Consider the following 24,336-nt stretch of genomic DNA (forward strand, 5'->3'; position numbering starts at 1 on the left):
ATGCACAGGAACGGTGTGTGCCCTTTTCCCTTTCGGTCACAGGAACGGGACACAATGCTAGGAACAGCCGACACTGAGGAATCAGAGCTAGCTAATCTCATCTGGGACAGTATTAGACATGCTGCATTGGCATCATTATCTTGTGCCTCTGGAAAGGGGGGCAGGAGAAAGAAGGTCACTCCTGATCTTAGTTCAAGACATGCTGCTCATATATAGGCAGCAACAGATTTGGGTTAATGGCCCAACAATATTTTTGCTGGCCTTGCACATGAATAAAGGACAATTGGTTCCACTTGCCGGGAAGTACTAAATGCTGCTTGTAAAAGTACTAAAGAAAAGGACAAAACCAGTAAGAAAATAAATGTATTCACTCTTCATAGAATCACAGAATTTGCAGTGCAGAAGGAGGCTATTCGGCCCATCGGGTCTGCACCGGCCCCTGGAAAGAGCACCCCACTTAAGCCCACACCTCCACCCTATCCCCGTAATACAGCAACCCCACCTAACCATTTTGGGCACTAAGGGCAATTTAGAATGGCCAATCCACCTAACCTGCCCTTCTTTGAACAGTGGGAGGAAACCAAGTAATAAACAAGTCAGGATCACAAGTTTTCATGCCAACTCTGACTGACAAACGCATTTGAGGCCTGCCTTAGATATTCTTGTACGGCAGTGCTAAGCACTCCCATAAGTGGTCTGGGCATTGTGTATTGGACTTAAGACAGTGAACTTTCTTTGTTCCATCAGACTTCCGCTCCAGACATAACTGGCTCCTAAATGTGCTTTTGCCCCTTAACCTTTAGCCCTTCATTCCCAGTTGTCAGAAAGAGCTACCCCAATGATTTATCTCCAATCAATCATTCACCAATAGACCAGTCAGAAAAAAAACATTTACCAGGACTTCCCTTTTTGAAAAAACCATCTGCTCCTGTCAAAATGGAGAACTGCCACCATTGCATCAGGAGCTTGGAATGAGACAGTGACCCTCATTGACTTAAGTCTGAAATAGATAGTGAGCCACAGCATTCCACAAACTGATTGTTCAGTCAGAAAACATGTTCACCTGCAGCCCTTTTATTTCAGACCTAGGAAAATACACTTTATTTCAAGGTACAATTCAGCCTTTCCACAAGAAAAAAAGGTATGGATGAAAAAAATCCCCAAACCTGACCCACAGTTTCACCTAGTAAGGGCACTTGGACAATAACGGGGTAACGGACAGAACATCCTATATATGTGAGACAGGAAGGGTGAAACAGTCTGCAGCTATAAATTATTCTGTCATGTAAACTGAAGAATCGTGACAGCAAAAAGATAAAGTAAAAAAAAATTGAAACCTCTTGTTGATATTCAATTCCTGTGGTTAAGTAAACACATTTGGAATATTTATCATGTAATGCACTGCAGTGACAATTTATTACTTCTTCTTAAAATAGCTACACAGTATTCTTATCCTATGGAAGTTTATGTGTGGCCACAGAATATTTAATGGGCAAGATAGCCGGTGAAGCTATTTAGAGCTAGGTGATGTGCTGTAGAGCTATTTGGGGCCCAGTGACATACTGAAGTAATCAGCACTTGTTTGAAAATAAGCTCTGAAAAAAATAACAAAGTACTTTAGCTTTCAATTGGGTGCAGAACACCATGGAACAGGTTGCAGTTGCAAATAAGAGACAACTGCTAGTGGGTGCTTTGGAGGGAAGGTTCAATCCCCAAAGCAGGTGATGAGGGAGGTAGGTGGGGTTTAATTCCAAACCAGTAGGCAATCTTTGGGAGGCAGGAGAAAAACTTGGAAGCACTCCTGCTCCACCTAACCCAAAAACACCAATAAGAGCAGTTGACTTTACCAGAGCTGTGTTTGTCTCCCTTCATCTGCCAGGTTTCCAAAGGTCAGAAAATCTGACTTATGAAACTGGTTAAATGCTATGCCAATCATCGACTGGGTTTGATAACGGTCTCCTGTTGCACCATTAAACTCAGAAGTGGACAAGTTGTGGTCAGGTTTAAGATTTTTACATCTCACCCAACCTCAAACCACCCCATAAATTTACACCTTGGAGTCTAGAAGTGACAACCCAGATGTGAACATAATTAGGGATTTTTGGTTGCAGAAAACTAAGGTAGAAGAAATGTGGATGTGAGCTTATGTGACGAGCTTCAGTCATCAGTTGTTGCTGGAGATCGCTCCCGAAAATACTATTTTTAGTGTTAAAATTATTTTCAATGTTACACTTTTGTCCCAAGATTCTCTTCTATAACACGGGCAACAATCCAAGACATTTTGCTGGTTGGAAAGGGGATGGAGGACACAACCATTGCTCCAAATCCATTCGTCACAGTAATGCACTGGTAATTGCAAATCTTGAGTTCTCACATAAACCCCCTGTAAAATTTCAGAGAAGTGCTTTAGACATTCCTTAACAATAGAGTATATTGAAGTGCAATAAATTAACAGAGGACGGTGGCAAAGGAGTGAAATGAAAATTTGACACAGGAAGAAAAACCCGGCACAGTAAACAAGTCAAAGAGCTTGTATATACATAGTAAACAAGCCAAAGAGCTTGTATATAATCTTCAGATTTATTTCTTGATGCAAGATTAAAAATAGATCTGAAGCATCATCCAGTCTTCCCAGAGTGGTGAAACTTTGTACCTTTATAAGATGCTTGTTGATCCATTTTGTGAATGTCTTTTTCTGCACTCTGTCACGCTCATCTGTACAAACAGAAAAAAGGAAAAGGAGTTACTTCTCCTCCAACAATTTTAACATTAGAAAATGATCTAAAGAATCATATGGACACAAAACGTTAACTGTTTCTCTCTGCACAGCTGCTGCCAGACCTGCAAAAACTTGTTTTTATATCAGAAAACGTTAGATTTCCCCACTCCTCTGTGATACCTTTTCTGCAATAATTAATTGCAATCAGCACAATTTAAGCAATGAAGATTTTTATTATTACTAATAATTCACCAAATAAATATTGAGACTGCACCTCTACCATTTCCTTCCCTTGAAGGCATCAAATTAAAATTCAAATATGTTCAGCTGTAACTCCGGTCCTTGAATGAGACAAATTTTCTGTCCATTTCTCCTCAGCTTTGTTGCTTCATATAAACTGTCTCAATCAACTCCAAAATGTTGTTTTCCAAAACACTGAATACCTTTCCAAAATAGCATGCACTGGGGAATGTTCTTCTAATTTATGCCTGGTCATAGAACTGAATCAGATATTGTATACCACATTAATTGAGAACACCGTCATGTTTAACTAGCAAAAAAAAAATTAAGGGAACGGAACTTCAGGTCTCCAATAAATATTAATGCCTTTCCCAAAGTTAATTTAGTAACTTAATTTCATAAACATAGCTATTTGGCATTAATTGCAAATTTCATTCAGGAGGCACAGAGCCAGCTGGTGCAGGAAATGACAAAATATCACATCAGTGCAGTTGGGATATTCTAAGGTTAGGGTTAAGGTATGGTATTGGGCAGAATAAAAGAAGTTTTACTTTACATCTATCTGGGCTATATCTGACTTAGGTGTGTTTTCCACTTCCCCTACAAACATCCCTCATCTACAGGACAAAAAGGTCACACACAAAATATAATGAAACATAACGGCAATCAACAAAGCACAGGAAAAAAACAAGAGTTGGTAAAAATGCCACAGAAACGAGGACATTATTTTAGATCCTTCACCACCTGCATAGCTCTTATAACCAGACACCATGTTTGTTTGTAAAGCACATATGCCCACTTTTAATTTTCCTTTCAGTCTGAATCACCATCTCCATTCCATACATTGCACATTTGGGGAAATCAGATAATTACTTGTTCCCCTCAGTTACCAGCATTTGCTCTACAACTATACATAGCCTAGATTAATACATCCTTAAATATCTAGCCTCAAAATCCAGCAAAATGGCAAGTTTGATCAGAAGTCAAATCACTGGACATGACTGACCAGGACAAAAACAGAGTCTCGTTTTGGGCGTGTTTAGCAGGGTGTTTCTTGGTACCTGCATCAGCGAGAAAGACACCACTATTTAACAGCACTTTTATCGGGTTTTTTGACCTCGGCAGGGCGTTCACACTTACATTATTTCCTGCACTGCCCCACACACAGCATCCAACCTACCTCTTGCAGGTCCACAATCCCCTCCTCACCCCACCTCTTAATGGCAGGCAACCCTGGGACTGGGCCCGTCCTTGGCACTGGCACTGCCAAGTTTGGCAGTGCCACCTAGGTGTCGGCAGGAGTGCCAGAGTACCACCCTTCCCAGAGCCTGACCACCCAGGGGTCTCTAGAGGACTGGGAGACCCCAAGGTGCCATTACACCTGGTCCACATTTGTGGAAACCAGTGCTAAATGGCACCAGGACAAAATCTCCCATTAACGGCTGTTAGTTTCCAGGCCACAGGAGAACACAGTAAAAACATATCTAAATGAACCCAATGGCTCACTTAAATATGTTAATCTGGATCACGCCCAGCAAGGCTGAGATCCAGATTACGATGTCTCGCGAGATTCCTTAAAATTTCACGAGATGTTTTGAGTGTCGCAAATCTTGGGAGAGGCCTGTCGGGAGATTAAACAACCTAGTCACGACACCAAATCGGGTGCGGCAAGGCCATTAAATCGTGGCCACTGCAAAATATTTTTCTGTTTCAGAACTATCAGACACAGTACTATGTAACAAACAACTCTGGGAATCAGTATAGGTCTTATTCTAAATATGTAAATGGACTTCCAATTCACCTTTTTCAAAATCAAAAAGTTGAAGTAAAATATTTTGCATGCTGCAAGTGAAAACATCCAATTCATAATGGCAGAATTAAGAATAGACCATTGAATCCAACAAAAATTTTATTGACAGATCAAAGGCCAAGCAATTCTTCTGCATTTGGTCCCCATAGACTCGTAATTCTTGCATACTTGGCAGGAGATTACCATGTGAAAGTGCAATTTCCAAACTCCTGGCTCAGAACTGTGATTTCACATAAATGTATGTACTCTGCGTAAGACAACATTTCAGGTATACACCTCGAGACAGACAACTCAACCATTGGGATCCATCAGATTTTGACTGTCGAACCTATTAAAACCATTAATGATTTAGCATGCTTTAATCAAAACCACTATTAACATAACAAAATTAACATAGTGAAAGGCTAAAGATATGACTAAACCAATATGTATACTTAAGTTAAAACACAGAGTGCAGAATAATAGCACAGTTTGAAAGCACTCATTGTACTGGACCACAGGGTGGTTGCAGACATGCTGAAACTCTCCTAATTGTAAAGCCATGATTTAACCCACTACATTTGGGCAATGGCAAACAGTACCTCAGCATTTGCTCACAATAGGGATTTCTTGCTTTAAAAATTACAGGAATCACCTATAGTTCCCACCACACATTTTAACTTCCTCAGAACAAGTGTGAGGATTGTTTTCTGGGTTGGTGATTGGCTAATGAAAAAATAAGAAATGGAGAAAAAAATAGAGTAAATTCAAAATTTGAGGGATGAGAAAGAGAAATTGAAATCCAGGACCATATGTATTACAGTTACTATATCGGAATTTAAAGAGAGATCTTGGTATTGAGCTGGTCAATGAATCCAAATTCCAATTGATAACTTTTTTTTGATTTTATGGAGATGTTTGCCATTTGTTGGATGAACAGATGGAACATCCTGTGTGCTTCATTCCTAATGAGGTAAGACTGACTGCAAAAGCTGCAAACATGCAAGCATACTGCAAACATGCAGGCATACAGATGTCAACCAGGTGATTTAATCCTAAAAAAAAAAGCATGCCGCAGTCCATTTTCTGCAGAAAGCATTTCAAAACTAAAATCTATCTTTTCACAAAAAAATCCAGTAAACATTCTCACAAAATAGGTCCGGAATTAATGTTTTTACACTAAAATTTGATTATAATGATGTGCAATGCTGGATATTAAAATGAACCAAGCTTCATTGTAATTCTTTCTAGTTTGTTAAAAATAACCTGGTCAGGTATTTCAACATTTTATCTGCTAATTTCAGTATCAACCCATTTACTTCATTCAGTGAAATTACAACATCTTATATTTACATAGCATCTTTAACATAATAAACTATTATAAAACAATATATGACGTCAAGCCACATAAGGAGACATTATATCAGATGATTAAAAGCTTGATCAAAGAAGTAGATTTTAAGGAGTGGATCAAAACAGGATGAGGTAAAAGGGGCAGAGAGGTGTAGACGGAATTTCTGCAATATAAATTAAGCAACTATTACTAGCCTTTTACACCAGTCTCAGTCTTGGTATTGTAACACACAGCTCAAATATTTGTTACACCAGTGACTGTGCTTCGTTTCTGCACATACAGCTCAATGTCAAATGTGATACATACAGACTTGAACTAAGGCCAGAGCAATTAAATTCATTTTAGCACAACAAGAAAACAGCTGCGCTAGCATTGTTCTCAAGTGTTAAAAGCAAATTGATAAAAAGTTCCCAGGAGACATAGCAGACATTTGGGAACCTTCAAACTTTGAACTGGCCTGAAATGTTATACTACAACTGATGAGAAGTGAACCAGAGGTGGTGTCACAACACTGGGATGACAGATTCCCAACTAGTTCAAGAATTTAAGAATATTTGAGGATGACCAGCTTTATAGACATTCTCGTATATGAATGTAGACGGTGCACTGTGACAAGTCTTTGGATACAGAAAACCAATAAATGCAGCACCTTAATCAAAGTCCTAAATTTAATAACTTAGTAAAATGTTTTACAAATTTTTGAAGAGGCATCATCTTAATCTGTAAATTAAGACAGTAAGAAGTCTTACAAAACCAGGTTAAAGTCCAACGCATTTGTTTTGAATCACTAGCTTTCGGAGCACAGCTCCTTTCTCAGCTGAAGCAGTACTCCGAAAGCTAGTGATTCAAAAGAAACCTGTTGGACTTCAACCTAGTGTTGTAAGACTTCTTACTGTGCTCACCCCAGTCCAACGCCGACATCTCCACATCATGGAAATTAAGAATTTAAACAAAGACGAATTAATTTACTACATTTGGGAATTTAAATTATTTTGGTTCACGCGCACCAAAATGGAACAACAATACATTCTTAATTTCAGCTGTACAAGTGACCTCTTGAGAAAAGGGTAAACAATGCACAAAGAGCTATCCCGGAGTGGCATTTGAAGAGGCTAGGATGGGGTCTATAACCCGACCTCTTCTCTGTAGTTGGTCCACACATCAGGAAACAGAATGGAGAGAAAAAAATCTGGTCATAAATGGTTTCTTCTCCAATTTCAGGTTTGAGAATGTTAAAAACAATTTTGTGAGATTAGAGCAATTTAAATATTTATATATGAACATAAAAAATTCTATCATCCACCTGGAATTGTTAAAATAATGAAAACAAATTCTCATCAAATCAGTAGTGATTAAAGCAAATGGTCCTTCCTTGTCAAGGAAGGCAGACACTTGCACTTATATTGCAGCGTGTTGCGCGCAACGCTTTGCCAGATCTAACCCATTGTGGGCGGGATCACAGTTTGGCAAATCTGCATATTAAGAGCGAGAGAGCTAGTCTCATTTTAATATGCAGCTTCCCGAAGCACCTGAGGCGTTGGGATTGATCATCGTCTCGGAGACCTCAGGCGAGTGCCATTCACTACTGGTGTCCACAAACAGAGGCCAGACAGAACGGCACTCGTGGGGCTCTCCCAGGGGATTGGAGGCCCCATGTACTTGCCCTCTGGGCAGAGTGGCACCCTGGCACTGCTGGTGCCACCAAGGTACCTTGGTACTACATTTTCCTGACTACCCTCATAAAAGAAATACAGCAGCCAACTTGTGCACAAGCAAGGTTTTACAAGCAGTAATGTGATAATGTCCTAATGTTTTTGTGATAAAGAGGGATAAATAATAGCCAGAACATTGGGAAGAACGGGTTTGTCATGGTTGCACAGTGGTTAGCACTGCTGCTTCACGGTGCGGAAGACCCAGTTTCGATCCCGGCCTCGGGTCACTATCCATGTGGAGTTTGCACATTCTCCCAGTGTCTGCGCGGGTCTCGGCCTCACACCCCAAAGATGTGCAGGGTAGGTGGATTGGCCAAGCTCTTAATTGGAAAAAAAATAATTGGGTACTCTAGATTTATTTTAGAAAGAACATTGGGAAGAACATCTCATCTGTAAGGTGGCACTTATCATTAGGGTCTAAGCTTAGATTTTGAGTTCAAGTCTTTTGAATGGTGTTTGAACAATCTTTTGAGGCAGGGGCAAGGGTGCTACCACTGAATCACGGCTGACACTATTGGTCAAACTACCAACATGTAACGGCCAAGGCAAGCACCTTAATGGTGCACATTCTGTCACCTTCCCCATATGTTACTTGTTTAAAAAACGGTTGGACATGGATACTCAACATGTGCAGATATGTATTTTAGTTACTACAATTTGATTTTTACGCAGTCAACTTAATGACATGTTGTGCATGTTCACTACCCAAATATAGGGATGGCATAGGTAGCACAGTGGTTAGCACTGTTGCTTCACGGCACCAGAGACCTGGGTACGATTCCCGGCTTGGGTCACTGTCTGTACAGAATCTGCACGTTCTCCACGTGCCTGCGTGGGTTTCCTCCAGGCACTCCAATTTCCTCCAAAGGTCCCGAAAGATGTACTTGTTATGTGAATTGGACATTCTGAATTCTCCCTGTGTACCTGAACAGGCGCCGAAGTGTGGCAACTGGGGGATTTTCACAGTAACTTCATTGCAGTGTTAATGTAAGTTTACATGTGACACTAATAAAGATTATTACAGGTGAATACCTAAAACAAAGACCATGTTTTTCAGTCTGACCTTGCACTATGGTTCAGACCAAACCGAGTAAATGGCAACACAAAATGAATGTGTTAAGCATCATTTAAAATAGCATGGAATACTCAAACTGTAAGTCAATTTCTGCAGCGTTGTGTTATTCAACATCCTCTCATGGTTGACACCATGAGAAATAATTTGCTATTAGGTATTACAAGGGGAATGCTACAGCCTGTTCAAAATAAAATAGTACATGGAGATCAATATCAAAAATAAATGAAGGTATATGTATGATTTTTCTGTTAAATAATTACACTTTAACTCAACACATCTTTAATTAAAAAATACATATGTACCTTAATAAGTTTGCTTTCCTTCTGTGTCCCATCCCATCTAAAGTAAGTAGATATTTAACCAAAGCTGAGTGTAACTGGCTAGTTAAAAACCACACAACCATTAAATCTGATATTTTCACTTCCCCTTTAAGGAAAACTATTTGCCCCAATCATCAGCTGCCAAATGTAAAGAATTCACTGCCCATTGTAGAGAAATTGCAGCCCCGGAATTCCTCCATGAAAAAGCTTACTACGTAAATAGGTTGTATTTTCCAAACCCTCATGAAATAAAAATAAAGCACAGGATGAAATTCAATTTCCATTAAATATTTGAATAACAATCATTGCACGACTGTTACATGCAACATTTGATTACCACTTGGTCTTTAAGTATCAGTTTTAAATTTTAAGTATCAGTACTAGAAGAGTGCCCAACATATTAAATTTAAGAGACTGAAATAGTTGTTGCAAGACTTAGATTCATAAATAAACAGCACTCAAATGGAACAAGAATTCCACATGTCTTCAATTGGGGGGGGGGGGGGGGGGAAGGGGAGAGGGGGGGGCAGTGTGGAGGAGAAAAATGTTACCAATATACAACTTGCCACTACCATTAAAAATATATTCTCATTTGAAACTATTCAAGACTTCCAATGGTACAGATTAGTATTTTTCCAGCAATTAAAGAAAACGAACAGTTTTAAGTGCAATATTGCTATAACTATAGTATTAAAAGAATGAAAGCATCATACTGACCCATACAGCACATCAAGGAAACCAGGCTTGCATTCAACTCCCTGTCATTACTGTAGAGGCCCCACATTTTACCAGCACGTATAGCTGACATTATGCTTCGTTTTCTACTCAAAAGCTTGAGGCTTTGAAGTACAACAGAATGTTATGATGCAACGAGCCAGAAGTGTGATATACGAGTACGTGAACCGCCCACTTCCTGAAAGCTTAAATAAGGATTTTCCCCAATTCTCTTCTGATTAAACCACCTTAATGGCCTTTGCAAATTGCTAAACTCCAGAGGAGTACATGTGAAGCTGAATGTCATTCATATCTGTTGCAGATATTGAAACTTTGAATCCAAAAGTTAGAAACAAGATGTTTTCGGGATTTATTAAGACCAGTTGAAATTATAGCAGCAGAGGCGATTAAGAAGAAGTACGTCTCTTAGTAAAGGGTGACAAACTGCTGCTTCCATCTGTACATTCCTACAGTTATTGCTCTGTCTTACAAATTCCAGTCAGGCTTGTTTCAGTCATCCAGTTGCCACAAAACTTCAGTCAAATTAAAAGCTCAAAAGAAAAAGCTGATGCATCTTCGTTCTTCTCCAATAATTAATTTTCCAGTGACCCACATTACTGAATTGAATCAGATACGCACAAGGTACTGAAATGTACCACAGGCTGCAACCATTTCCCTTTTTTTCTTGCTTCCTGCTGATAACAAGCACATAAACTACTCAAGCGCTATAAATACCGTTTGCAGCTTGTGTATTACTCTGGCAGCCTTCATCTCGAACAGCTATAATTTTCTGCTGTATTCACCTGCCATTGCTGCAATATTTGTGCTGCACTGCTTTCAAGTACACTGTCAGATCAACCTCCTTAAAACATGGCAGTCCAACGTCATTTCCTCAAAGCTGAAAATGATTCACAGAAATACGAACACGGATGAAAAGGAGCCTGGTGGTGTCATCTAAAATCATGCAGCTAATAAAAACTACCACTAGGGATCTCTCCTCTCCCCCTGCGTCCCCCCCCCCCTCCCCTCCTGCCTCCCCTCTCTTCTCCCCCACCCTCACTCCCATCTTTCTCTCCCTCATTCATTTTCCACAAGCTGTTGCTTCCTTCAGTGACATTAGGGTGGTAATCGATCATTCCAGTTTTACAATTCAGTCAGTCCTCAAAATCTAAAAATGTAAATCAGAAGTATTTTTTTCTAAAAAAGCTTTATTATTTTGAATATTTAACCATTCCCACTACCACTGGGCTGGCAGGATCTATAAACACTACTGCAGTCCATCTGGACAATCCTAAAGTAAAAACGCTACACCAGAGATACATCAAAAGTTTGCCGAAAAATCTAAACAACACTTGGTTGAATATTTCAACACAGCTACCTCCAAAGTCTGCACACGCAGTCTTTTCTACCCATTGCGCGGTAACTATATCTAAATTATATGTATTCTTTTGCCACTCAAGTTTGGAAGAGGAAAGATTTATGATAATTGTGAAAAGTTTATGATGATTCAGTTTATCTACACCCTTTTAGGCTTCTCGATTTCAATTCGGGAATTCCTGGACTGTTCTTCATTGAATGCAAATATTTCCAGTCTCATAGTTCAGGCCCTCAATCCTGGGAACCAGATTAATTGCCCTCCTTACTACTTCCTTTAATGCCAGGCTGCTCTCACTGTAATTTTGCTGACAAGAATGTACACAATATTTTAGGTGGAGCTGAACAATTGATCTCTAGTTTTCTCTCTACCCATCCCCCCTACCCCCCACCAGTCCTCATTCTATCCCTCTGATTATACAGCCTAAAATCTCAAGTGCATTCTTCATTGTTGCATCATGTGGGTATTTTCCCTAACCCCTCTCGTGTTGTCTCCTGTACATTTCTACTGCTTGTCTCAATCTCATCACCTTGCACTTGTTCATATTAAGCAAAATCTGCACATTGTCAGAACTCCCCAAGCTTTCCGGATCACTTTGCATTTCAATCTTTTTGTTCCCAGCTATTTTCCACCCAATTTTCAATATTTTGTATATTTGGGAAACTTCACTTACTAATGTAAAAAATAACGGATCAAAAACAAATAAGTGCCCGAGGTGTTACATTCATCACATTCATCCACTCTCATGAAGCACCATTTAACCTCTCCTTTGCTTCTCTGCATGAACCAATATATATTCCACTCTTCCTGATGCACCCCATTCTATCCTGCAGATCAATTTCCTGTTAAGTGTGCTGCCAAAAGCTTTATTAAACACTATCCAGTCGGTTAAAAAAAGGCGATTTTCCTAATGAGATTTCAGCAAAGTGTTGCCTCAAGCAGGATTTCCACCTGAAACGGCTTTCTTACTCCCTTATTTTAAATGCATCAATGTGCCTCGTTTTCATTCAGGATGCTGATCAATGCTAGTCTCACTGGCCCTGCAGCTTCCAGAATTATCCTTAATCCTCCTTTTAATAAACTTATCTTGAAATAATTGATCAATTTCATCAGTAACTTCCTTAAGCTTGGGACTAAATTAAATATCAAACTTGAAAGCAAATTCCAATTTCCAATGATCTGTGGCCATCTAAAATGGCCGCCCGCAAAGGATAATGGGAATTATGGTCAGGTTGGGACACAGACGGTACACAGCCCCTGTGTATTGTGCAAAAGGAAACCAGACCTATCTGAAACTCACACCTATTAAAGGTCAATCACTGATTTCCCCAGGACTATGGGAGTGCATACATGCCTTGGCCAATAGCAGCTAGGATCTGCCCGAGCCATTGAGGTACCCGCCCCTAATTGGCCAGAATCAATTAGGGTGATCGAAACCCTATCGATCCATTGGATCCCGAGTTGGGACCGCCCAAAAGAGCGCGAAAGATCGGGGGATAAGAAGAACTGCGCAACCAGCATTCGGTCTCTTTTGGGACCGGCCTCTGCTCCGACCAACTGCAGCATATCGACCAGCCAAGTTCCAGGATCCGCGATCGCTAGCTGAAGGATGAGCCGCAGCCAAGACGAATCTGAAGACTTCCAGCCGACACACGTGAAGATCCAGATAACTGCCTTATCTAACCTGCACAGAGCTGGTCACTTGGAAGTTAAGTAAAGGTCATTTTAGTTTTTACATGTAGTTTAATAAGTAGCCGCAAGCAATTTATTACGCATAGAACCAAGTCTGTGTTTAATAATAAATTATAGTTGAACTAACATACTGGTTGTGTGGTCATTTGTCAAATACAAGAAACGTACTCACATCTTGTGGTTCAGGTAAAAGAGCAACAGATCCAACCAATGACACTTTCATAATAAAAAAAATGATGATTTATCCTACCCAAAATGTTATGTGGCAGAAAGCATCAAAGCAGGACTTGGATGTTATTTTCTTATTGCTTCCACTCTGCCTACCCATTCATTCATACCAAGATTTAGAAGGATCCATGCAAGCAAACAATACAACTTGCATCCAACCATTCCACTGTACTGCTTCATTATTATTCTATTTACTTTTAAAACAGAGTGAATATGCTGCAGTGCACTTCTTTCTAGATTAAGATATTACTTCCTCACCCAGTCAGTAATCTGTAATCAGCAAAGATAAACCTATTGCACATTATAGGATAGTATGGGAAACTGTACATTGGATAGAATTACAACACAGAAACAGGCTATCCCACTCAACTGATCTGTTTTGGCATTTGTGATTCACACAGGCCTCCATTTATCCTTCTTCATCTTACTCCATCTAAAATCATAAGAAATAGGAGGTGTGGTAGACCATTCGACCCCTCAAGCCTCCTCCGTCATTCAATAAGATCATGACTGATTGAGTTATAGCCTTAACTCCACTTTGTTGCTGGCACCCCACTCAAAACCCTTGGCATCCCCCCATAACCCTTGGCATCCCCCCAAAACCCTAGACCCCCCTCCCATAGCCCTAGACTCCCTTGTAGATCTACATGAACCTTTTATTCCCCTCTCCTTCCTTTGCTTTACCCTAGTTTTCCCTTAAAAATGTATAATCTTGATTGGACATACTTCACGTGACCCCAACTTTCAGTGTAAAAACCATCATCCTGATGAGAGAGGCCATTTCTCAATGGCTCGAATTAAATTTTGTCGACAGCAGTTTTAGTTCTTCATGGTAGCAAACAATAAGGTTTTATAGAAAACATAACAAAATTAAAACACAATGTACCATTCTTAAAGCTACTACCATACTAGTTTAACTCTCCAAGAATCATGGCAGCAAAGTGGTCTTATTTAATAGAGCTTCAGCTGAGCAACATCCATCGTTGAACGCTTTTCTCATTCTCATTCAATACAAAATCATAGGCTTCAAATCCCACTAAATAGGAACAATCAATAGGGGACCGTTTTAGATTTTGTCTTGTTTCCCCACAATCTCGTGTTTTCCAGGAAGCAGAGGTTGAAACAGAAAGGGAATTTCCTATAACAGACAACAAACTGTCTTATTTGCCACAATCCTTTGTGCAGGGAAAACATGGCTAAAATAGCAACTTTTAATTCTCTTGTGCAATTAATGAGGTACCATTGATAGCAGACACCAATCTGCTATTGGGTACAGAATCGCAGAATCAGACTGCAGAAGAGGCCCTTCGACCCATTGAGTTTTTACCAACACATAAAAAACACCTGACCTACCTAATCCCATTTGCTAGCACTTGGCCCAAAGCCTTGAATGTTATGACATGCCAAGTGCTGCTCATCCAGGTACTTTTTTTTTTTTTAAAAGGATGTGAGGCAACCCACCTCTACCACCCTCCAGGTAGTGCATTCCAGACGGTCGCCACCCTCTGAGTAGAAGAGCTTTTCCTCAAATCCCCCCTTAACCTCCTGCCCCTCACCTTGAACTTGCGTCCCCTTGTGACTGACGTTTCAACTAAGGGGAAAAGCTACTCCTATCCACGCCCCTCCTAATCCTGTGCACCTTGATCAGATCACACCTCAATCTTCTCTGCTCCAATGAAAACAACCCAAGTCTATCATACCTCTCTTCAAAACTTAATGTTTCATTCCAGGCAATGTCCAGGTGGATCTCATCTGCACCCCCTCCAGTGCAATCACATCCTCCCTACAATGTGTCGACCAGAATTGCACACAGTACTCCAGCTGTGGCCTCACCAAAGTTGTATACAACTCCACATGACCTCCCTGTATGCTTACCCGATGCCGGTGTTATCCAGTTACATTGTATACCTTGTGTTGCCCTATTACATATTTTCTTTTATTTCCTTTTCTGTTCATGTACATGATCCGTTGAGCTGCTCGCAGAAAAATACTTTTCATTGTACCTTGGTACACGTGACAATAAACAAATCCGATCCCTCACCCTTAAAACTTCTGACATGATGTCAGCAAACCCCTGCCAGAAACCTCGCAACCTTGGACATGTCCAAAACATATGGACATGGTTCGCAGGACGTCCACTGCACATCTCCCACACCTTTCCTCCACAGCCTCAAAAGAACCTGCTCATCCGGGCCACCGTCATATGTGCCATGCAGACCACCTTAAATTGTATCTGCTTGAGCCTGGCACAAGACGAGGATGCATTGACTCGCTTCAGGGCCTCCCCCCATAATCCGGCCTCCAACTCCTCACCTAGCTCTTCTTCCCACATTCTCTTCACCTCCCCTATCGGGGCTTCCTCCCACTCCATCAGTTCGCTGTAGATCTCCAAAACCTTCCCCTCCCCTACTCCTAGTCTCGACACCACCTTATCCTGTACCTCCTAGGGCGGCAGGAGCGGTATGGTCGAAACGTGCCTCCGCACAAAGTCCCTCACTGGCCGAAACCGGAACCCATTCCCACCTGGCAATTCAAACTCCTCCTCCGGCTACTTCAAGCTCGGGAAGCCCTCATTAATAAAAAGATCTCCAAATCTCTCAATCCCCACCCGATGCCATCTCTGGAAACTCCATCCAGCGCCCCCGGAGCGAACCAGTGATTATCACATATCGGTGCCCCCTCCAAACCCATGTGCTGCCGCCACTATCCCCACACGCTCAGGGCTACCACTACTACCAGGCTTGTGGAGTATCTGGCTGGCGAGAACGACAGAGCTGCCATTAACAGTGCACCCAAACTTGTGTTTTTACATGAAGCTGCCTCCACCTGCTCCCATACCGACCCCCCCCTCACTACCCATTTCCAGACCATTGCTATATTCGCCACCCAATAATAATTTATAAAATTCGGAAGAGCTAGCCTCCCTCCCCCTCACCCCCGCTCCGGCAGCACCTTCTTTACCCGCCCAAACAAATCCTGAGATCACCGCATTTACTTTTTTAAAGAACGCCTTGGGGATTAAAAATTGGAAGGCTCTGAAAGACAAACAGAAACCTCGAGACAACCGTAATTTTCACTGTCTGTACCCACCCCACCAATGACCCTTGACGTTGCCAACGGCTCTATAGCCAGGGCAAACAGCAGAGGGGAAAGTGGGCACCCCTGCCTAGTCACCAGGTGCAACCCAAAATAATCTGAACTCACCCGGTTCGTCCGCACACTCGATACCAGTGCCTGATACAACAACCAGACCCAGTCCACAAATCCCAGCCCAAACCCACGCTGCCCTAGGACCTCCCATAGGTATTCCCACTTCACTTGATCAAAGGCCTTCTTTGCGTCCATGGCAACCACCACCTCGACCTCTCGTCCCTCTGGAGGCATCACGAGGACATTAAGTAACCTCCTGATGTTGGACGACCGATCCCCCCCCCTTTCACGAACCCCGTCTGGTCCTTTCCTATTACACAATCCTCGATCCTGGAGGCCAAGATCTTAGCCAATAGCTTGGCATCTACATTTATCAGAGAAATCGGTCTCTTTCCCACATTCTTACGGGTCTTTATCCCGCTTTACAATATAGGAGGTAGACATTTGCGACAACGCCAGGGGGAGTACTCCCAGCTCCTTTGCCTCATTGAAAGCCCTTACCAGCAACGGTCCCATTAACCCCGAGAACTTCTTGCAGAATTCCACCGGGTACACACCTGGCCTTGCCCGATTGCATCGCCTCCAGCCCCTCCATTACTTCTACCAGCTCAATTGAGGTCCCCAGGCCTTCCAAGAACTCCTCATTCACCTTCAGGAACTCCAACCTCTCCAGAAACTGCCTCATCCCCTCCACCCCGGCTGGGAGCTCCGACCAGCCTGCTATAGAGGTTCCTAAACACCCCATTCATCCCCGCCGGGTCCAAGACCGTATTCCCACCCGTGTCCGTCACTTTCCAAATCTCCCTTACTGCCTCCTGTTTCCACAACTGGTCGCTAGCATCCTGCTTGCCTTGTCCCCATACTCATACGCCGCACCTCTCACCCTTCTCAGTTGCCCCACCGCCTTACCCATAGATAATAGCCCAACTCCATCTGCGGCCTCTGCCGCATCCACATATCTCCTTGCGTTGCTGGGTGAACTTCTCGCTTAGGAAGCCCACCAGCTGCTCTGTTGACCACAGAACCGGCAGGGCCGCTCCCTGAACCTCTGCCATCTCCACGTGCGTCCGAACACCGCACCAGCTTTTGCACTCTGTTCCCGTCTTTTGCGACGACCACTTATGATCCTCAGCTCCATGCACCAATGGGCCACACTTCTGCTAGCACTCCTGCACCTTTTTTCCTCCTCACATTAACCGGGGAAAAGGTCTGAAAAAGATGCCACGAGCTGGCGCCACCAAATGTGCGAACACTCACCCCATGGCCGCCACCGGAAGTCCATGAATAAGATTTAATACACACTCAATATTTATATGTTTTATCAACTTCAAATGGTAAAAACAAAATAAATAGTTATACTTTTGACACTGCTCTCAAGTCAATGCTGGGTGCAATCAGCATGCACCTCACTTTACTTGCCCTTGCTTTACAACCGTATCACTTCAGTCATACTAGTAAGGAAAAAAACTGCTGTGCGCATGGAAATCAGTGGAATGTGGCAACCCAGAGTTGGGCCACGGTCAACAAAATGTCTTGTGGTCCACACTCAGAACCATGATGTGGCCAAAGGCTGCCTATCACTGTTCCAAGGCCTAGCAATTGCTTTGTTTTTGGACAAGAGCCTGAAGTAATGTTTCCTCCCTCTTGGGATTAGGGACATGCTGAACCCTCGAATCACTTGCACTTGCACAACAAGAATAGAGGGCTAACTGGATTTTAAAGCTGCAAACTCAAACCTACATCTCCCAATACAATTGCCGATCAAAGATGAAAAATCTAACTTAGTTTTCATTCATTATCCTCATAGCCGTGGAAGCTACATCGTAATCACACATGCTGTCCTTTGAATGTGGAATGGGCCACTGAAGAATCAATTTTCCATTTCTCCTTAAGATCCCTACTGAGTAATGCAAAATACAAATCTTAGTCACAATTGCCGTCTTAACTCATCAGCCCCGAATCATGCATTGTGGCTCACAGGCTTTTGAGTTTACGGTACCAGAGTCAAAGACAAAATGGGAGTCACTGTGTATGAGATGAAGACAATTCTCCTGATCTCCAGCATCATTACAAACCTAAATCATCTTTTACACTGATGCCCACCAAGCAACACAATACATTGCTCAAATCCATTTTAGTTAAGTTGTATTAAAATAGTGTTTCACAATTGGGTTAGTTCACACCTATCAGTCAGGAGCTATTCATTAACTGAACTCTACTCCGCTGGTTTTATGCTCTGTGATGCTGCTGCCAATTAGAAATGGACCAGCTTACACCACTTGATTCCGTCCTGCCAATATAATGCTAGTACCAAACTGACAGCAAAAATTGAAATGGCCATAGTCTAGAATGCACAACAGGTATACTAAAGAGAATGCATGCCCTGAAGCAGTTTTTTTTAAAAGAGACAAATGATAGTGATGGAATTATCTTTATTTTATTTAACAATATTTAATATTTATCACTTTCTAATGGTTTCAAAATATTTCGATTGACTGCTTTGTTGTATTTTTCCAAAAAATTGTTTCAGCATATACAAAGAACAAAGAACAAAGAAATGTACAGCACAGGAACAGGCCCTTTGGCCCTCCAAGCCCGTGCCGACCATGCTGCCCGACTAAACTACAATCTTCTACACTTCCTGGGTTCGTATCCCTCTATTCCCATCCTATTCATGTAAGAATAAGATGGGAATTCATATGGAACAACCCCAGATATTCAAAGTTGTCAAAATGGATTTATACCTCAAAATCATTAAGGTTTTGTTCAGTAACAGATGCTATTGAGTAACAGATGCCTGGTCAAAGTAGAAATGGAAGGGGGATGTAATTCTTGCCTGTTGGGTCATAATAAATACTATCCACCAAAGTCTTGGAAAAAAATGGCAATACAACAACATGGACAGCTTTAAAATAAATCATTAACTTGAACACTTGTTTGTTTTTGTCTGTCTATTTCTGCTTAATTGTGGAAATAGCAAATCTTTTGTGATACTAACGTGGGTATTAGCTTTTCAAATTTACTGATTTTGGTAGTGTGTCAACTGATACCACTAAGCACCCAGAATGTTTCAGGCCCAGTTCAAATTTTTTTCACGTCCTTGGGATTAGTTGCACCTACAAGCCATTCTTTTTAAATGACATTACCAGCACTATAAAAAAGTTAAGCAATATTACGAAATGGTCACTTCACAAAATTAGTTATTTTCACTATCAACTATATTAGCAATGGGATTGCATTCAAACAGACTTTAATTGTGTTATAAAGCATTTCAAAAAAGTAAAAGTTTACCTTATAAAACTATTGAAGAGTTGATCTGAAATTTTGATTTTCATTGCTCTTATTGATAATTTTAGCAAACAATTTTTTGATTTTATTAGGTATACAGCAATAATTTTATGAAAACATTAAAACAGACTGCATTAATATAGCATTAATTTGTTCTACTAAAAAAAATGTAATTTTTAGCCCGTTACATTAAATACTGTGACATTCCACTATAGCAGTCCCATTCCAAAAGGGGTAAATGCTTATCTCAGCTCATGATTAGTAATTCATAAGTACTGGAACATCTTTTTAGGCAGATTAGTGAAGTAAACAGCATGCAGGCCAAATTAAATGATTCATTTCCTGCACCAGGCTGAATCACGCATGACCAGGTGCTGAATACTCACCTTCTCTACGACTATGAAAGTACCAGACACTAGCAATGCTGAGGAAATGCCCAACAGCAAAAAGTACAGGCCCTAGAAAAGAAGAGCTGGGTACTGGCATTTCTCTTCCAACACTCCTCCCAGGAAATTAAGAACTGCTGCAATAAATTCCTTTCTGTTGATGTGCTGCTGCACCACTTAACATAAGAGAAATGTTTTAGTTCTTCAAGTGAATAACCACCAATGTTTCCTGTGAAGAGATATCCGGTGTTTTAAACAGTTTTTGAAAAAAAAACTTGAAAGTTCTGCAGCTTTTAGTTTAACTTGTAGTACAGGTCAAGTTTCATTATATCCTTGTAAGTTTTCTCAGAGCAGAAGCACTGTGTCTTTATTTGCTGTTGCAGTCAGTAGCTGACGCATTGGCGTTAACTGATTTCTGGCACTCTAGATGAAGTCATAATCCAAATTTGCCATTTTGTACTTACCAGCACCACAGAGGTTGATTATCCACTAGACGAGCAAGAGTCAAAAATGTGTCAGTCAATACAGCTTATTTCCTGAACCTTGTGGTCTGCTTTGCATTATGTTCTGTATTTATGCTGTAATTAACCAACCTTAATACCCTTTCCCCTGGCAGATGAAACACAAATCAACAAAAGTTGCATTTGTGTAATGTCTGTCACAGAGAAAAATTCCAAGGCACTTTGCAGAGGAGCTATAGGGTCTTTAACATAGCCAAGCAGCTCACAAGAGCATTGACAAGCAAAATTTTACACTAAGCTGCAAAGTGCTAGATGACCAAAATCTGAATTAATGAGGTTGGCTTTAAAGAGCATCTTAAAGAGATTGTGTGAGAGAATTACAGAATTTAGGGTCTGCGTGTTCTGGCGAAAAGAGTAAATAGGGTGGTCAATAGGACTTTAAACTAAAGATTGGGGGGGAAGGGAAAGTCAGGGAACCAAGAGGTGAAGTAATCAGTGGGAAGCGTAGCTGCTTAGGAATACAAAAAAGCACAAAAAGACAGAACTCAGGAGAGGTTACAATAGTCCCCATTCCACAAAATATGACACAGTGTAAGGAAAAGCTCAGTAAACCAAGGTCCACCACACGAAGAAAACAAAAAGGGACGGTCAATAGAGAATTAAAGGTGCTATATTTAAATGCGCGCAGTGTACGGAACAAGGTAGATGAGCTTGTGGCCCAGATTGTGACTGGCAGGTATGATGTGGTAGGCATCACAGAGACATGGTTGCAGGGGGTTCAGGACTGGCATTTAAACATCCAGGGATTCACAACCGATCGAAAAGACAGAAAGGTGGGCAGAGGGGGCGGGGTTGCCTTGTTAATTAGGAATGAAATTAAATCAATAGCATTAAACGACATGGGGTCGGATGATGTGGAGTCTGTGTGGGTAGAGTTGAGGAACCACAAAGGCAAAAAAAACAGAATGGGAGTTATGTACAGGCCTCCTAACAGTGGTCAGGACCAGGGGCACAAGATGCACCACAAAATAGAAAGTGCATGTCAGAAAGGCAAGGTCACAGTGATCATGGGGGACTTTTAATATGCAGGTGGACTGGGTAAATAATACTGCCAGTGGACCCAAGGAAAGGGAATTCATTGAATGTTTACAGGAGGGCTTTTTGGAACAGCTTGTGATGGAGCCCACGAGGGGACAGGCCACTCTGGACTTAGTGTTATGTAATGAGCCAGACTTGATTAAAGATCTTAAAGTAAGGGAGCACTTAGGAGGCAGTGATCATAATATGGTAGAATTCAATCTCCAATTTGAAAGAAAGAAGGTAGAATCAGATGTAAAGGTGTTACAGTTAAATAAAGGTAACTACAGGGGCACGAGGGAGGAACGGACGAAAATCGACTGGGAGCAGAGCCTAGTGGGAAAGACAGTAGAACAGCAATGGCAGGAGTTTCTGGGAGTAATTGAGGACACAGTACAGAGGTTCATCCCAAAGAAAAGAAAGGTTATCAGAGGGGGGATTAGGCAGCCATGGCTGACAAAGGAAGTTAGGGAATGCATCAAAGCAAAAGAGAAAGCCTATAATGTGGCAAAGAGTAGTGGGTAGTCAGAAGATTGGGAAGGCTACAAAAACAAACAGAGGATAACAAAGAGAGAGATAAGGAAAGAGAGGATCAAATTTGAAGGTAGGCTAGCCAGTAACATTAGGAATGATCGTAAAAGTTTCTTTAAATACATTAAAAACAAATGGGAGGCAAAAGTTGACATTGGGCCGCTCCAAAATGACGCTGGTAATTTTGTGATGGGAGACAAGGAAATAGCCGAGGAACAGAATAAGTACTTTGCCTCAGTCTTCACAGTAGAAGACATGAGTAATATCCCAACAATTCTAGAGAGTCAGGGGACAGAGTTGAATATGGTAGCCATCACAAAGGGGAAAGTGCTAGAGAAACTAAGAGGTCTAAAAATTGATAAATCTCCGGGCCCAGATGGGCTACATCCGAGAGTTCTAAAGGAGATAGCTGAAGAAATAGTGGCGGCGTTGGTGATGATGTTTCAAAAGTCACTGGAGTCTGGGAAAGTACCAGAGGATTGGAAAATCGCTGTTGTAACCCCCCTGTTCAAGAAGGGAACAAGGAAAAAGATCGAAAATTATAGGCCAATTAGCCTAACCTCGGTTGTTGGCAAGATTCTAGAATCCATTGTTAAGGATGAGATTTCTAAATTCTTGGAAGTGCAGGGTCGGATTAGGACAAGTCAGCATGGATTTAGTAAGGGGAGGTCTTGCCTGACAAACCTGTTAGAGTTCTTTGAAGAGATAACAAATAGGTTATACCAAGGAGAGCCAATGGATGTTATCTATCTTGACTTCCAAAAGGCCTTTGATAATGTGCCTCACAGGAGACTGCTGAGTAAAATAAGGGCCCATGGTATTCGAGGCAAGGTACTAACATGGATTGATGACTGGCTGTCAGGCAGAAGGCAGAGAGTTGGGATAAAAGGTTCTTTTTCGGAATGGCAACCGGTGACGAGTGGTGTCCCGCAGGGTTCAGTGTTGGGGCCACAGCTGTTCTCTTTATATATTAACGATCTAGATGACGGGACTGAGGGCATTCTGGCTAAGTTTGCCGATGATACAAAGATAGGTGGAGGGGCAGGTAGTATGGAGGAGGTGGGGAGGCTGCAGAAAGATTTACACAGTTTAGGAGAGTGGTCCAAGAAATGGCTGATGAAATTCAACGTGGGCAAGTGCGAGGTCTTGCACTTTGGAAAAAAGAATAGAGGCGTGGACTATTTTCTAAACGGTGACAATATTCATAATGCTGAAGTGCAAAGGGACTTGGGAGTCCTAGTCCAGTATTCTCTAAAGGTAAACTTGCAGGTTGAGTCCGTAATTAAGAAAGCAAATGCAACGTTGTCATTTATCTCAAGAGGCTTGGAATATAAAAGCAGGGATGTACTTCTGAAGTTTTATAAAGCATTCGTTCGGCCCCATTTAGAATACTGTGAGCAATTTTGGGCCCCACACCTCAGGAAGGACATACTGGCACTGGAGCGGGTCCAGCGGAGATTCACACGGATGATCCCAGGAATGGTAGGCCTAACATACGATGAACGTCTGAGGATCCTGGGATTATATTCATTGGAGTTTAGGAGGTTGAGGGGAGGTCTAATAGAAACTTACAAGATAATGAATGGCTTAGATAGGGTGGACGTAGGGAAGTTGATTCCATTAGCAGGGGAGACTAGGACCCGGGGGCACAGCCTTAGAATAAAAGGGAGTCACTTTAGAACAGAGATGAGGGGAAATTTCTTCAGCCAGAGAGTGGTGGGTCTGTGGAATTCATTGCCACAGAGGGCGGTGGAGGCCGGGACGTTGAGTGTCTTTAAGACAGAAGTTGATAAATTCTTGATTTCTCGGGGAATTAAGGGCTATGGAGAGAGAGCGGGTAAGTGGAGTTGAAATCAGCCATGATTGAATGGTGGAGTGGACTCGATGGGCCGAATGGCCTTACTTCCACTCCTATGTCTTATGGTCTTATGGTCTAAGTCATGGTTGCCAACAGTGGGACACTAGAACTCAAGGATGCAGAAAGGCCAAGGCCGGAACAGGAGGAGCTCAAAGTTCTCAAAAGGTGTAGAACTAGAAGGGGTTGCCGTGTTTGAGAGGGGAGACCACAGGGAATTGAACGCAGAGATAAGAATTTTAAATTTAAGATATTGTCATACTATGAGCCAACGGAGCACAGGGATGATAGGTGCACAAAATTAGTATATTGGTGTGGTTATTTTAAAGATAGGTTTGCTGACCACAAAGGCACAAATAAACAAGAGCTT

General features: G+C 41.7%; 1 protein-coding gene across 28 annotated transcripts in view; it reads right to left on the reverse strand.

The window, feature by feature from the left end:
• Window positions 1-24,336, reverse strand: part of macf1a (microtubule actin crosslinking factor 1a) — a 999,246-nt gene that overhangs the window by 593,233 nt on the left and 381,677 nt on the right. For all 28 annotated transcript variants that reach the window (XM_072501197.1, XM_072501201.1, XM_072501190.1 and 25 more), the window contains exon 2: window positions 2,654-2,715. In XM_072501197.1, the coding sequence (XP_072357298.1) occupies window positions 2,654-2,715 (62 nt within the window). The remainder of the gene's footprint in view (window positions 1-2,653; window positions 2,716-24,336) is intronic.

The sequence above is a fragment of the Scyliorhinus torazame genome, chromosome 1, assembly GCF_047496885.1.
Source record: "Scyliorhinus torazame isolate Kashiwa2021f chromosome 1, sScyTor2.1, whole genome shotgun sequence".
Taxonomy (NCBI): Eukaryota; Metazoa; Chordata; class Chondrichthyes; order Carcharhiniformes; family Scyliorhinidae; genus Scyliorhinus; species Scyliorhinus torazame.